Genomic DNA, 14,371 nt, shown 5'->3' on the forward strand with positions numbered 1-14,371 from the left:
GCATGCTTTTCGGAGAAGGTGGCTGAATCTCGATGTGGTGCATACACTGCGTGTTCAGCGCAAATGTCCGCTAAAAGTCAAATCTAATACTGTATCATCGCCAAAGAAGCTCGCCTTTACTAAGTTTACACTGAAACTGCGTCTCATAACAAACAGCGGTATTGCGCCGGTGCTTAACCTGCTCATAAATGGGGTCGGCTGACTCGCCTGCTTTTCCACAAACACAGAAAAATGAAAATCAGCTCAGACGGAACATTTAAATAGACACAAACTGAAACCAAAACTTTTAAAGAGTGATAGAAGTGAGACTTTACTTACTTTCTTTTGCCTATTCTTTCTTGAGGTGTATATATATTTTTTTTATTTAGTTACTGATGACTGTTTTGCAGCTTTCAGCCTTGAATTTAATATTTTATTATAATCTTTTGTTTGTTTTGCAGCAGAAATATTATTTATTAAACTGACATGCATATATATGCTGTTTAGCAGTACAAAATAAATATTTCTTACTGCAATGCTTCATTTTTGTTTGATGCAAACTATACATTTATTTTTCATAAAGTAACAGACTTTTTATAGCAGATAACTTACATTCAAACACATTCAAGGCAGCATGATGATGAGAAATGTAATTCATTGTTACTATTATTGTCATTTTCATCATCATTAATATTCTAGAACTATTAGACACACATTTTGTAATTATTGCACACAAATATCAATGTAATCTCAGCATTAGTTATAGTTGTTTCTGGTTTTTGTTAGTCCTAATTGATGTTGTTTTAAAATACAATAAGTCCCTTAAAATACAATTTGCAGCGGTGCTCAATCATTTTTGGTGGGTGCTCCTAAATTTTTTCTGGTGCTCCTAAATTTTTGAAGTTGGGAGCACCGGTGCTACCAAATAAAAAAGTTAATTTCGAGCCCTGTATTTACTATCAATGCACCAAAATAATTTAAATCAAAGAGTTTTGGCTGGCTCAGAAGAGTGCATGAGTTGATAAAATGTATACCTTTAATCTAAACGAAAATGCTTTACAGAAAAAGTGGCTGCTAATTGTAAAAAAAAAATGCTTGTAGTCTGCATTTGAATATCTTGTATAATCACCTATCATTACTGTTGTGCTTCATAGGGACACATGCGTGAGGGCAAGTGCCACCTGCTGCTTGGCAATGCAATGGCCGCCATCCGCTGCTTACAGAAAGTTTTAGAGCGGGAACCAGACAACAGCCAGGCCCAACAGGAGGTACCGTGACCATAAATAACACACACACACCGACATCCATGATCACCTGTGAGCAACATGTGTCGTTGACTCACTGGCTGTGTTTCCTGCAGATGAAGAATGCAGAATCCATCCTGGAGTACGAGCGCATGGCGGAGATCAGCTTCGAGAAGAGAGACTTCCGGATGGTGGGTGTGTCTCTCGCTGCTGTGGGGCTGATCTAGTGTTGTGCCTATATCTTATATACTTTGTATATAATATATCTATTTCTGGGTTGTTGATGTACCGTTGCCTTTTCATATATTTAATATAATACATAAACAGAATTTATTATATAATTAGTGTGGCCGTTTACCATTAAAACGACCATTAAAATGCCGTAAATGGTTCAGCTTTTGTTGTTTTTTTTTTTTTTTTTTTTTTTGTGAGCTGTCTTAAGCATAGTTTAATAAATTACAGCTCTTATAAATTAAAGATTATAAAAATCATTCAATAATACTTCGTCTAATTTTACATGTGGTTATTTTAGTAAATGGCAATCGTTTTCATCCAAAAATTTTTTTTTATCCATGCATTTCTAAAAAAAAATATTTTATTTTACTTTTTGTTTCAACAGTTTGGACCTAAATGCAATCTTTAACTGACAGTCTTGCCACCTTTGGTGTGAACGCACAAAGTTCGCTCTGGCGAAACCGCTGTCTACCTTTACTACTTCACAAACAAATGCGTTAAAATTCGCTACATTGATTTTGTATTAGAGATAAACATAACATAAAACATGCTTTCCAGCGTGAAAATGTTGCACGGTTTGTATCAAATTCATTTAACTATGGAAGATCATGTGAAGATGTGGTTTTGCTCCACTTATCCAATATGTGTCCTTATGTCTGAAATATTCTGAAGCAGCAATACTGTTTTACTTTGTCTTTATAGTTAGCATGAGATTCCCACTTTTTTCAAGTAAACAATTCTAACATTAATGCACATCAGTAACTCGCCAGTAACCTTTTTAGATGTGTGTCCCTGTAAGAAAACATCATAAATAATTGGAAATCCGGCGACCGGAATAATCAAACCTTTGGGAACAACTGCGGTCAGAACTAAAGTTCACAGCACTGAGTTTTCTAGACTTCTCTCCAGCGGTGGACTTTTACATTCCGATTGGTTGCCGCTGAACCGCGTCATAGCTAATTGGTTCCTATTAAACATGAATGATTTTCAGCTAGTTTGACACTCTCACAACTTTCAGTGTGCATGCACAGTAAGGCAGCCAAAAGTGAAAGTAGACAGAGAGAACATTTTTTTTTAAAATTATTATTATTATTTTATTAATTGGTTTTTACTGACTTAAATTGTCATCAATGTTTTAATTATATAGAGGTTAGAGGACAAGTAGTTTTATAGCTTTTAGGGTGCGATTGTTTTGTTCTGAAAGAGGGATTAAAATTGTTACAAGGTTGCACTTTGTTCTTGGTGCGTTAAGCTTTCACATAGCAGAGTTTCTAAATGGACTAAAATAGCTAAAAACAAGTCACGTTTGAGTTAACTCTCTCCTGACAGTGGTCAGAGTTCTACGCTTTATTTTTCAGTCCTGCTCAGCTGTGATGCGTCCTTATTTTAATGAATGACAATGAGCAATAAGACATCATAAGCGAAAAGCTGAGCTTTAATTTTGAATGGTGACACCCACAGATATCGTCACCAAATATAAATCAGAGGTAAGACTTTCGCATACATATCCATTGGCTAGAATTATGCATTATAGGCTTTACATTATAGAGAGAAATCACAGATAAACCAAGACTGCAGTTCAGTCAATTTTCCTAATAGAAAAACAGCTCTCATTTTTTCAGCATTCACTTTCTTATTCGACATGAAACGCACATTTACTAGTAGGAATGATGACATCCCGCCCTACTTGTATTTTTATTTTCATATAGCCATATATGCCTATTGCATATCTATATTACACTGTGAAACAGCCTGTTTCATTAGTTCATTGGATCGAATTGCTCTCTCACTACAATTGATCCGCTCCAAAGTTCGTTTCAATCAAGCAGAGACCACCTCATTCAGGCGGCCTCGGGTCGATTGTTTTTGCACAGATCCCAGCGCGATTGCTGTATTCACATATGCCTAACGAACCGCGCTAACTGGGAAAACATGCCAGGTTCCGGAACAAAAGTCTAGGTGTAAAGGCTAGAACCTAAAACTAAACTTAGAATTGTGAAATGTATTTGAATGCTGCATGGCACAATTTTATTAGAATGATCGAAACTAGAAATCACCAAACTATTTTATTGACTTTCAGCTGGAATAATGAACATGTTGTAAGGGCAAGTGAAAATCTGAACCAGTTGTGGACAAGTAATGAGAGTCATTTAATTGAAGAAAATTAAGATTTGCATAAATATTGTCAATTGAGTTGATGATGTGGCAATATTTCCCTGTAGTATTCAATTTTTTTGAGATTTTTTTTTTTTTGTAATTGTTTAACATTTTAGAAATTCTTTTATGGTGACAGCACTGGTGTGTGTAGCAGTCTGGAGTACAGATGAACATCAGCGTGTGTCTGTCTGCAGGTGGTGTTCTGTATGGATCGGGTATTGGATTCTGCGTCTGCATGCCACCGGTTCAAGGTGCTGAAAGCAGAGTGTTTGGCTTTGCTGGGGAGATACCCAGAGGCCCAATCAGTTGCTAGGTAACAGCATTACAGTATTATGGCGATTGTTCAGTAATAAAAATGCAAATATATATATACTAGATAGGACCGTAACGCATACTAGATATTGCAAACGAAGTATTAAATATTGAAAAATCCCTTTAAAGAAATGTAAGGCCCTTAAAGTATTAAAGTCTTAAATGTTTTTTTTTTACAAAGTATTAATTTTAGTATTTGTACGCTAAAGTTTATCTGAATTTAATCTCTGAATATTGAGATACTGTGTAGTTTGAAATAAATCGCGCTGCTTTGTTTACTGCAGTAACCAGGGAAACACTGTTGTTCCTGCTGCTATAAAGGTGCCACCTGCTGGATTACATTTTTTTTGTTTTTGGATTTGTTTCTTGCAATTAATATTTAGTAAGAACTCTGCCAACATTTTAACTTGCAGTGTTACTGGTTGAAACCTGAAGTGGTGATGAGGTCTTAAAATGTATGCAAAGAGTCTTAAAAAAGGTCTTAACGGGTATTGAATTTCAATCTCTGGTTTCTTTACATACCCTGGTACATATACTTTCTCTGTGGATTAATGTTTTGAGTTTTTACTGCAAATGTCACATCCATGAAACTGGAAAAAAGTAATAAGCACTTTGAGTGTTAAGTTATTTCAGTGTCCAATGTAGTTTTTCTTTCTTCAATGCAAGAGTACCAGCAAATTTGTCCACTTCCGTATCTATGAAATCTCACTGTTGCTCTTTGTATTTTTAGTGACATTTTGCGGATGGACTCCACAAATGGCGATGCGCTGTATGTCCGGGGTTTATGTCTATACTATGAAGACTGCATCGATAAGGCTGTGCAGTTTTTCGTTCAGGCGCTGCGCATGGCACCTGACCACGAGAAGGCCCGTCTAGCATGCAGAGTGAGTGCAATAATAATCCACACTGTTCATTGATTATGTTTTAAGTTTGCAAATCAAATGTTTTCTGCAGTGAAACGTCTAATGCTTTCTCTGTTGTAGAATGCCAAAGCTCTTAAGGCGAAGAAAGAGGAAGGGAACAAAGCATTTAAAGAAGGTAGCTATGAGGAAGCATATGAACTCTACACTGAGGCTTTAACCATCGACCCAAACAACATCAAAACCAACGCCAAGTTATACTGCAACCGAGCCACTGTCGGTTCCAAGGTCAGCATTTACATGTTACAAATATAGTCAAGCCCGAAATTATTTATTATAATTAATTATGAGCCCTTATATACCTGACAAAAGTCCTGTCGATGCCAGTTTTGAGAGCAACAAGTAATAACTTGACTTCTAGTTGATCATTTGGAAAAGTGACAGAAGGTAGATTTTTCAGACGAATCATCTGCTGAACTGCATCCCAATCATCACAAATACAGCAGAAGACCTATTGGAATCCACATGGACCCAAGATTCTTACAGAAATCCATCAAGTTTGGTGAAGGAAAAATCATGGTTTGGGGTTACGTTCAGTATGGGGGTATGCGAGAGATCTGCAGAGTGGATGGCAACATCAACAGCCTGAGGTATCAAGAGATTTGTGCTGCCCATTACATTACAAACCACAGCAGAGGGGAAATTCTTCCGCGTGATAGCACTCTTTCTCATACTTCAGCCTCCACCTCAAAGTTCTAAAAGCAAAGAAGGTCAAACTGCTCCAGAATTTCCCAGCCCAGTCAACAAACATGAACTGTTGAGCATGTCTGGGTTAAGATGGAGGAGGCATCGAAGATGAATCCAAAGAATCTTGATGAACTCTGAAAGTCCTGCAAGAACGCTTTCTTTGCCATTCCAGATGACTTTATTAATTAATTAATAAATAAATTATTTGAGTCAGTGCAGCGATGTATGGATGCAGTCCTCCAAGCTCATGGGAGTCATACATAAGATTAATTTTTCTTCCACTGCACCATGACATTTTATTCTATACTGTACATTACTTTGGTTTGGTGACAAGACTTTTGTCTAGGCAAAGTCAGACCTTACTGTCCTAATTAAAGCTTAAAAATCAAGACATGATCATATTTTATTTTGGTAAAATAAGCGTAAACTAGAGGCCTTTTCCTTTCATATAAGCCACCTCTTATACCAGATGATTTACTAGAGGTCAAGTTATTATTAGGCAACAAGGCTTTTTTTACACACACACACACACACACACACACACACACTCACAACTAATAATTTTTTATATATTCAGTCAAAGAATCTTGCATTCCTTTTAGTCCATAAACCACCATTATGTTGGGTCTAATCTTGGCTTGACAAACTTCAATCGCAAATCAAATCACAATATCTGTCAACAAATCACAGTTAGAAATTTTCCCTAAATCATTTAACCCTGGAGGCTAATAATTTGTGTAAATGCCTTTTATTTTTAATTTTTTGAATGTTTTTTTTGCAGCCTCACCAAATCAGTTCCTGATTGTAGACTTTATAGTATAGCAAGATGACGAATTTTTCCTGCAAACAATAAGATATGGCCCTTTTCTAATATCTAGATGTTTTTGTTTGAGCCCCACAAGGCCGAACACTAGACCCTTTTCCTGTTCTGAAACTGGGTCAAGTGTGTCCGTCTCAATTTTGTCATTGTTTTTCCACTAGCACATAATGTTTCTCTGTCTCTCCTTTGTGTCTTCAGTTAAATAAACTGGAGCAGGCCATTGAGGACTGCACAAAGGCCATTAAACTGGACGAGACCTATATTAAAGCTTATTTGAGAAGAGCCCAGTGGTACGTTTATTGCTTTTACACTTAATTTAAAGCTACTTGAGAATTTTTTGTAATGTTAACCTGTGCATTTTGTAATGTAGCTACATGGACACAGAGCAGTATGAAGAAGCAGTCAGAGATTACGAGAAGGTTTATCAAACAGAAAAGACTAAAGGTGAATGTCTTTCTTTGGGTTATGGGTTAGATTTGGGTTAAGGATTGTTTTGCATTTGGAATTTGTTGAGACCTGTAAATCTGTTTTATCTTTGACTTTGTCAGATTTCTCCTCAATTTTAATGGTTCAGTTTGGACATATGAATTCAAAAATATCATCTAATTCAAGTAATATCGTAAAACTTATGCAATTTAAAAATGTAAATGCATTTGTGATTTTATAGTTAATTTCTACACTGCTAAAAATAATTTGGGTATTAATAGTAATAGTAAAGCTGAAGGAGATTGAATAACTGGGTTGTTGTTAATGTTAATAGTAATAATGTGTTTTTGTCTTCGATTTTACTACTACTACTACTACTACTATTTTAAGTACATTTTACTTTCATCTGCCACAATATCAAATTTACCCAAACATTTATATTGACAACTCGTCATCTTTGTTTCTGCGAGCACATGAAATGTTCATTGTTTGGCTTTGATACATCTATAATGGCGTACAGCAAGCCAACATGTTACATGTTAACCCAGGATTACCTGTTAATAAGTAGGCCCACACGGAATCTGCATGCATCTAAGTTTTAGCCCATCGTTGAGGCTATTTACTTATTTATATTTATTCAGTTTTTTAAATGGTTTCAGTAACATTTGACTAATATGAAAATTATATAACATTTTGTAAATAAAAAAAATTATATAAACATTTTATTTACAATAAAGTTTGTAAAGTAATGTTCACTGTCTTTTAGTAGAGATATTATACAGGGTGATTAAAAAAAAAAACTATTTAATTTAAGCATGTTGGAACCTTGGGTAATTAACCATTGTGAAGAGTACTTAAATAATTTTTCTGTAGAAAAAACTATCATAGATGTTCAATATGAACACTCGAGTGACATCAACCCGGAAGATATGTTTTTGTTTTTTAATCAGTGTATGAGAGACTTGCTTTGTTTACCCAATATGTGAATCTAATTGTATTTGCATTATAAACATTAAATACAAGTTAAAAAGGTATTATTTTTTATTTTTATAATATTTTATTTTTTATAATTTTTACATTAAGTTTTAGTTACGATTCTTCTAAAATCATGCCGCTTAAATCCGCATAAAAACGTTTTACAAAATTCTGCACAGAAACAGCAAAAAATGTCCGCAGATTCTGTCTGGCCCTACTAATAAGTTATGAGTAAGATGAACTGTAAAGCAAGTTAATTCAGAAGTTAATTTACCATGTTTAAAATGCATCTAGGATTAGTCATGTAGATTATAAAAATATCCAAAACTCAGATTTTTTTTATTGTTATTTGTGCCAAATCTTATTTGTTCTGTGTTGTGTTTTTAGAACACAAGAATCTGTTGAAGAACGCTCAGTTAGAGCTGAAGAAAAGCAAGAGGAAAGATTATTACAAGGTTCTCGGGGTGGATAAAAATGCCACTGAAGACGAAATCAAGAAGGCGTACCGCAAACGAGCCCTGATGCACCACCCAGGTACTTATTTTCATTAAATGAATGGAGCACATGAAACACAAACAGAATTATTTTTATTTTTTTTGTACAAATCGCTTAAAAATTAAAAAAAAATATATTCATAAAGGGTTTGTATTTTACAAATATTCGATTTCTGAAAACTAATAGTGTGTAAATGTAGCCGCCTTTCCACTGCACGTGACAAACAGTAGAGCGGAAGTCCTTAATGTAATAAGCAAACATGAAGAGATGAGAATGAAAAGGCATGTAAAGGGGAACTGCATGGCTTTTGAATTAACAGCGCACTGTATATTTCTGCTATTTTTATCATTACTAATCAAACAACAAAAGACCAGGACAAAATCTCTCACTGCTCTTAAATGAAGGATTTTTGTAGCTTTAATAACAAACAAACCAAGTTTTATTTATTTATTTTTTTCCTTCCAGTGAAGATGCTTTAAGCGCAGTTTGTTTTGCATGTTTTTTCTATTGTTTTTTTTTACTTGCCATAATTGTGAGAACATTTGTTGATTAGTTTTTTACTCCTGTTTTGCTTCAGTATTAACATTCGTGAACTTTAACGATCTTTGAAAGTGTAATAGCAACCTTATTTACTAGGCGGAAAAACGTTATATTTGCTTCATATGCGTATTCAGAATATTGGGATCTGATTTTTTGCATTAAAGTATTTGAACTACTGAGGCAAGAAATTATCCAGATATGATCCTAATAACACAATGACGGCACACAGCACTCTACCATGCATAACGTTTGTCATCATCTTGTGACAAACAGCCACATGCTATTAGGGGAAAAAAAAAAAAAAAGAGTCTGCTGAATGTCCTCCATTGTTGTTTATAGGCCTGTTCACATGTTGTGTGTAAACTTCAGGAAATTAAATAAAATGTAAATGCTTCCTCTCTATTCTATTACAAACATGCAGGGTTTTAAAAATTTTTTTAAACTTGTAAAAGTCATTCTTGAGCTGCAGCTGATCGCAGAGAGTTGGAACAGATCTTTTAATCCAAGTTTTTTGCAAATCCTGTTCACTTCCTGCTCATTTCCATTAAAAGTTGAGATATGTATACGACTTTTATGGTTTTCTCTTGGCTAGAATGGATTTGATTTGAACTTAGTAGGCATGGTATACGCTACAAAGTAAGGGTCATGTGTTCTTCACAGACCGACACAGCGGTGCGAGCGCTGAGGTGCAGAAAGAGGAAGAGAAGAAGTTTAAAGAGGTCGGCGAGGCCTTCACTGTGCTCTCCGACCCCAAAAAGAAGACACGATATGACAGCGGCCACGACCTGGAGGACGATGACATGAACATGGGTTTGTCCCTTTCACACTTCCATTCTCACACACTTTCTCTTTCTGTCAGCACTATTTCAATATGGAAGATGATTTTCACAAAAATTAAACTTCATCCATCATTTACTCACCCTCGAGTTGTTCCTATTTTTTTTTTTTTGTTCTGCTAAAAAACAAACTATATACAAGATATTTGGAAGAAAGTCAGTAACAACAGATCTTCTCGCCATTTACTCCCATACTGTTTATTTTCTATCTATCGCAGTAAACGTGTTGCTAGCTCTGTTTGGTTACTGACATTTTTCAAAATATCATTTGTCCAAAATCAAACAAAAAGTGCTCAGGGGTAGCTTAAATTATGTGTCTGTGCTACAACAAAAATCAGTCCAAGGCACTAGAAAAATGTGGAAAATTTAAAAGCCATGTAAATAAAGGCTTTATCCCTAAACCTACATGTTACGGCAAGGAACTGCTTTCATCGGGGCATGATCAGGGGCATCTAGAGCCTCTTTTGAGTGCTATGGTCACATGACTCATTTTAAATATCTCAACAACACTCAAATAATATAACAAGAGGTCAACTATCATCATTACTTCAGCATTGATAGAGGGGGAAATAAATATGCCTATATACATGCACAGATATACACATGCTTATAATTTCACTTTTACCTGTCATTTTAATCAAAGACTTTACTTTAAGTTTCACCTTTTCAACATTACGTCTTTTATTTATAACATCTATAGCAACACTAATATTAACTTTAAATATTATAAGTCTAATGTTTTTAAATAGACAACATATGACGCTCCGTTTACTTGACAAATTTAATGATTTGCATATTCATGTTGTTGACGCCAAATTCTGACCCTACCATACGAATGTCACAGCAGAAATCGAGACTCATCAGACCAGGCAACCTTTTTCCAATCTTCTATTGTCCAATTTTGGTGAGCCTGTGCGAATTGTAGCCTCAGTTTCCTGTTCTTAGCTGACAGGAGTGGCACTCGGTGTGGTCTTCTGTCCCTTCAGAGATGCTCTTCTGCATACCTCTGTTGTAACAAGTGGTTATTTGAGTGTCTGTTGTCTTTCTATCAGCTCGAACTAGTCTGGCCATTCTCCTCTGGCATCAACAAGGCATTTACGCCCACAGAACTGCCGCTTTTTGCACCTTTTTCTGTATACCCTAGAGATGGTTGTTCGTGAAAATCCCAGTAGATTAGCAGTTTCTGAAATACTCAGATCGGACACATTTCTTCACCATTCTGATGCTCTGTTTAAACTGCTGCAGATTGAGTTGCTGCATTGTGATTGGCTGATTAGAAATTTGCATTATCGAGCAATTGGACAGGTGGCCTAACAAAGTGGCCAGTAAGTGTACTCCAGTAGTAGACTATTTCAGACGATTAAAGACAGCAAAACAGAACAATCTTCTAGCGGTTTACCAAATAAAGTGACAGGTGAATGTATGCAGTCATTGTTTTGTTTTTGCTATTTTCCGTATAGACTTTATCAACTAGCTTGTCATCAGAAATGTTATTTGTTTTTGGGCCCTCATTACAGTCACCTGCAGAGACAAAATAATCAGTTCCTTGTCTATTAGCATTGGAATGATGTTTTTATTGAAAGCGAATGTCATTTATGTTCTTTTAAAAGCCTAGATCTTATTGAAAGCGTCATGCCATGGCTGTGCTGAATAATCCAAGTGTCAGCTCTTGAGTAAACAGAACTTTAAAAGACTAATGCTGAGTGCAGACAACAGAGGGAATTAAATTAAGCAGTTTCATTTCCAGCATTGACTCAATCAAGGCTGTTTTTTTGAATTCACTTAAAGTTGCTCTTCAGGGCATGACTTGACTGTTTTCTTGACTCCGTTGGTTTGTTTCTGTGTCTAAGCACCAGGCTTTGGGACAATTTACACAAAAGGTTTACTGTTTTTTTGCTGAAAAGGTTAAGTGTTTTGCTTTAGAATATGTATCGGACATTTAAATGATGGGGTAATATGGGTTAAATTATGAGGGGGAGGGGGGGGTCTCTGATAAATGAAATAATTAATTAATTAAATAAATTACAAAATTCAATAAAGTGTTTACATTGTTACTTTTTTATGGTGAAATGCTCAAGTATTGGAAACCAAATGTGTAAAACCAATTACTCTCAATCTATAGTGTCAAACACAGGAAATGTATTTTAAGCTTGTTAAATGATCACGATGAATTGTTTTATGTCTCTATTTTCTTCTCTTTCAGACTTTGATGCCAACAACATCTTCAAAGCATTCTTTGGCGGCCCTGGTGGGTTTAGTTTTGAAGGTAGTATTTCATGTACTTTGTCTTCATCGTCCATAATTCACTGGTTTAGACTGTAAACCACTGAACGCTAACAAGCAAAGGTTTGGGATCAGTATGCTTTCAAAATATTTCAGACATACAAAAAATAAGAATATTAGAAATCATTTACTCTTGTCTTCAGTATTGCAGTATACTTCAGAAATCAGTCTCATACACTGATTTTCTGTCTGATATCAGTGTTGTTTATTTTTGTGTGAAAATATTTTTTTAATGAATGAAAGATTACTTAAAGAAGAGTGTTTACTTTAAACTATTTTTGTCAGTATAAGTATCTTCACTGTTATTTAATACAACTAATTATTTTTATTGGAAAAACAATCTGAACCCAAACTTTTATTTGGACGGAAATATGTTTGAAGACTCTACAAAGGGTGTGTGATATTGATCATCCACGAAAGCACTGTTATGGGATGTTTGTGCTCATATTATCAAGTTTATTACTCACTTTAGCAAAAATAAAGTGTCTGTTGAGAGCACAAAAGCTTTACTGTACGAATTCAGTCAGAATGACCATAGCTTTCGAGTTTTGAACACAAAAATATCCCTGTGGATATGGAATTATCAGTTTATTTTTTTGTTGTTGTGTTTTTATTTTTTATTATTATTATTATTTTTTTTTTTTTTGGCATCTTGATTTGACATGACAGTAAGTTGGGAGGGGGACAGGATTGGGAAAAGGTTTTATTATTAAAGAATTAATTTAGACACAATATTGTTTATTTTGTTTCGCTAATTAAAATTTCCTGAAAAAATGTATCCACTTTGAATGAAGACTGAGCCTTTGGTTGATTTAATCATAAAGATAGTGCCTTTGCATTTTGAAAAAAGGTGAAATCACGTTTTCCTAAGTGCCAAATCAAATGCGTAATTACTTCATGATCTTTATCATTAAGTGACTAGCTCTGTGCAAATTCAGACACAGCCAGTCACTTGCATAAATGAACCAGTCTTTTGAATGAATCATGTGAATGACTCAATGAATCTGTTAATCCACACAGTGGCAAAAGTTGAACTATTTTGAAAATTGACCGTGCCATACGTGCATAAACTGCTGATGGTGGCCATAGCATAGACAAACGGCAAAGGATCACGAGTTCACAAAAACATTTATATCAGTAAAGGAAGAAGCATGCCTCGTGTTTTCAACATGGTTTTGAATGCAATATGTGAATAGCCCATAAAGATTTAACCTGAGAGATGCAGTACCAGGACTGGTCTATAATAGATACAGGATTACAAGCTGCCTGGAGCCATTACAAGTTAAATGAATTAAAACCAAATTTTGCAAACTACATAAGATGAGGCAACAATTTAATTACACTTACATGTTATGATTCGGAGGAAGAAGAAACTAGTTCATATGAACTGTAACAGTTACTGACAAAGTCTGACAAAATCCCACACATAATAGTCTCTGCTGCTCCTTTAATAGCAAACGGCAGACCAGTTCTGCGTTGCAGCATAAGCTATTGTATCAAAAATCAGAAAAATGACAGGAACAAGCACATCACACGGTTGGCTATACTGTGGTATTGTTGTGAAAATTAACTTAAACCCTTTATTTAAGCCAAATCTCCATCGTTTAGTGATCGTCATCTTCGCTTCATGATCAGTCCTGTGATCCCCCGCATTCACGTTTTACCGGAACCGGCACTTCATGTTTGGTGATGCCGTATCAACGTCAACGTGTTCAAACAAAAGATCCGAACCCAACACGATTAATTTGTTCGACCCTGAGTCGACTATTTTGCAACAGAATCAATAGTTTTAAACATGGAGTGCTTTCAGATTTAAACATCAGCGGGATGTTTTCATGCACCTAATGTTGTGTTACACAATGCATGGAAGGGCATTCTCAAAAACCTATAATAGACTGCAGCTTTGCACAAGACATTTGGCTAGAGGAGAACTGAGCCAGGTTTCTCTCAAGGTTTTTTAAATTCACTTTTGACAATTGGAGAAGATTTTTTATTTTATTTTTTTGTCACCACTGGCTTGCATGGTTCGGGACTCGTAGAGCTGCGCATTGATGAATCTGCTCCTTAGTTTTTGGACTCTCAGTATTGAATATTAAACCACATTTAACCGAGCTAAACTGAACTTGAACTCTGAAAACTGAACTGACACGGTTTTAATTTACTTTAATATTCTATGTGAAGCTGCTTTGACACAATCTACATTCTAAAATCGCTATAGAAATAAAGGCGAATTGAATTGAATAGGGGCTCATAAATTTTCTTACAGTCATTCTCTCAACAATTATATACTTTTTTATTTTTGTTGTTTTTTATATTATAATTAGTTAGTGACTTTAGTTATTGATTGTTCATTTTTCAGTAAAAATGGTCATTATCAAAATCTTAAACAAAAAAAAACCCTGCTTTCATTGGTCAATATAGCACACCCCAGCTGCTTTTAGTAGTTTTGTGTGATGTTCACAC

At 35.1% G+C, this 14,371-nt stretch overlaps 1 protein-coding gene across 4 annotated transcripts in view; it reads left to right on the top strand.

The window, feature by feature from the left end:
• dnajc7 (DnaJ (Hsp40) homolog, subfamily C, member 7) overlaps nt 1-14,371 on the top strand; it is a 30,739-nt gene that overhangs the window by 14,701 nt on the left and 1,667 nt on the right. The window contains exons 4-13 of one of the 4 annotated variants that reach the window (XR_015479695.1): nt 1,134-1,247; nt 1,340-1,414; nt 3,809-3,927; nt 4,657-4,810; nt 4,910-5,074; nt 6,552-6,643; nt 6,724-6,797; nt 8,142-8,288; nt 9,450-10,462; nt 10,535-11,891. Coding sequence is in view for 2 of the 4 variants with exons in the window: in NM_001441648.1 (NP_001428577.1) it covers nt 1,134-1,247; nt 1,340-1,414; nt 3,809-3,927; nt 4,657-4,810; nt 4,910-5,074; nt 6,552-6,643; nt 6,724-6,797; nt 8,142-8,288; nt 9,450-9,599; nt 11,829-11,891 (1,153 nt within the window). In the remaining 2 variants the exon portion in view is untranslated. 4 annotated transcript variants of the gene reach the window in all.

This window comes from Danio rerio, chromosome 3, assembly GCF_052040795.2.
Source record: "Danio rerio strain M-AB ecotype USA chromosome 3, GRCz13ab, whole genome shotgun sequence".
NCBI lineage: Eukaryota > Metazoa > Chordata > Actinopteri > Cypriniformes > Danionidae > Danio > Danio rerio.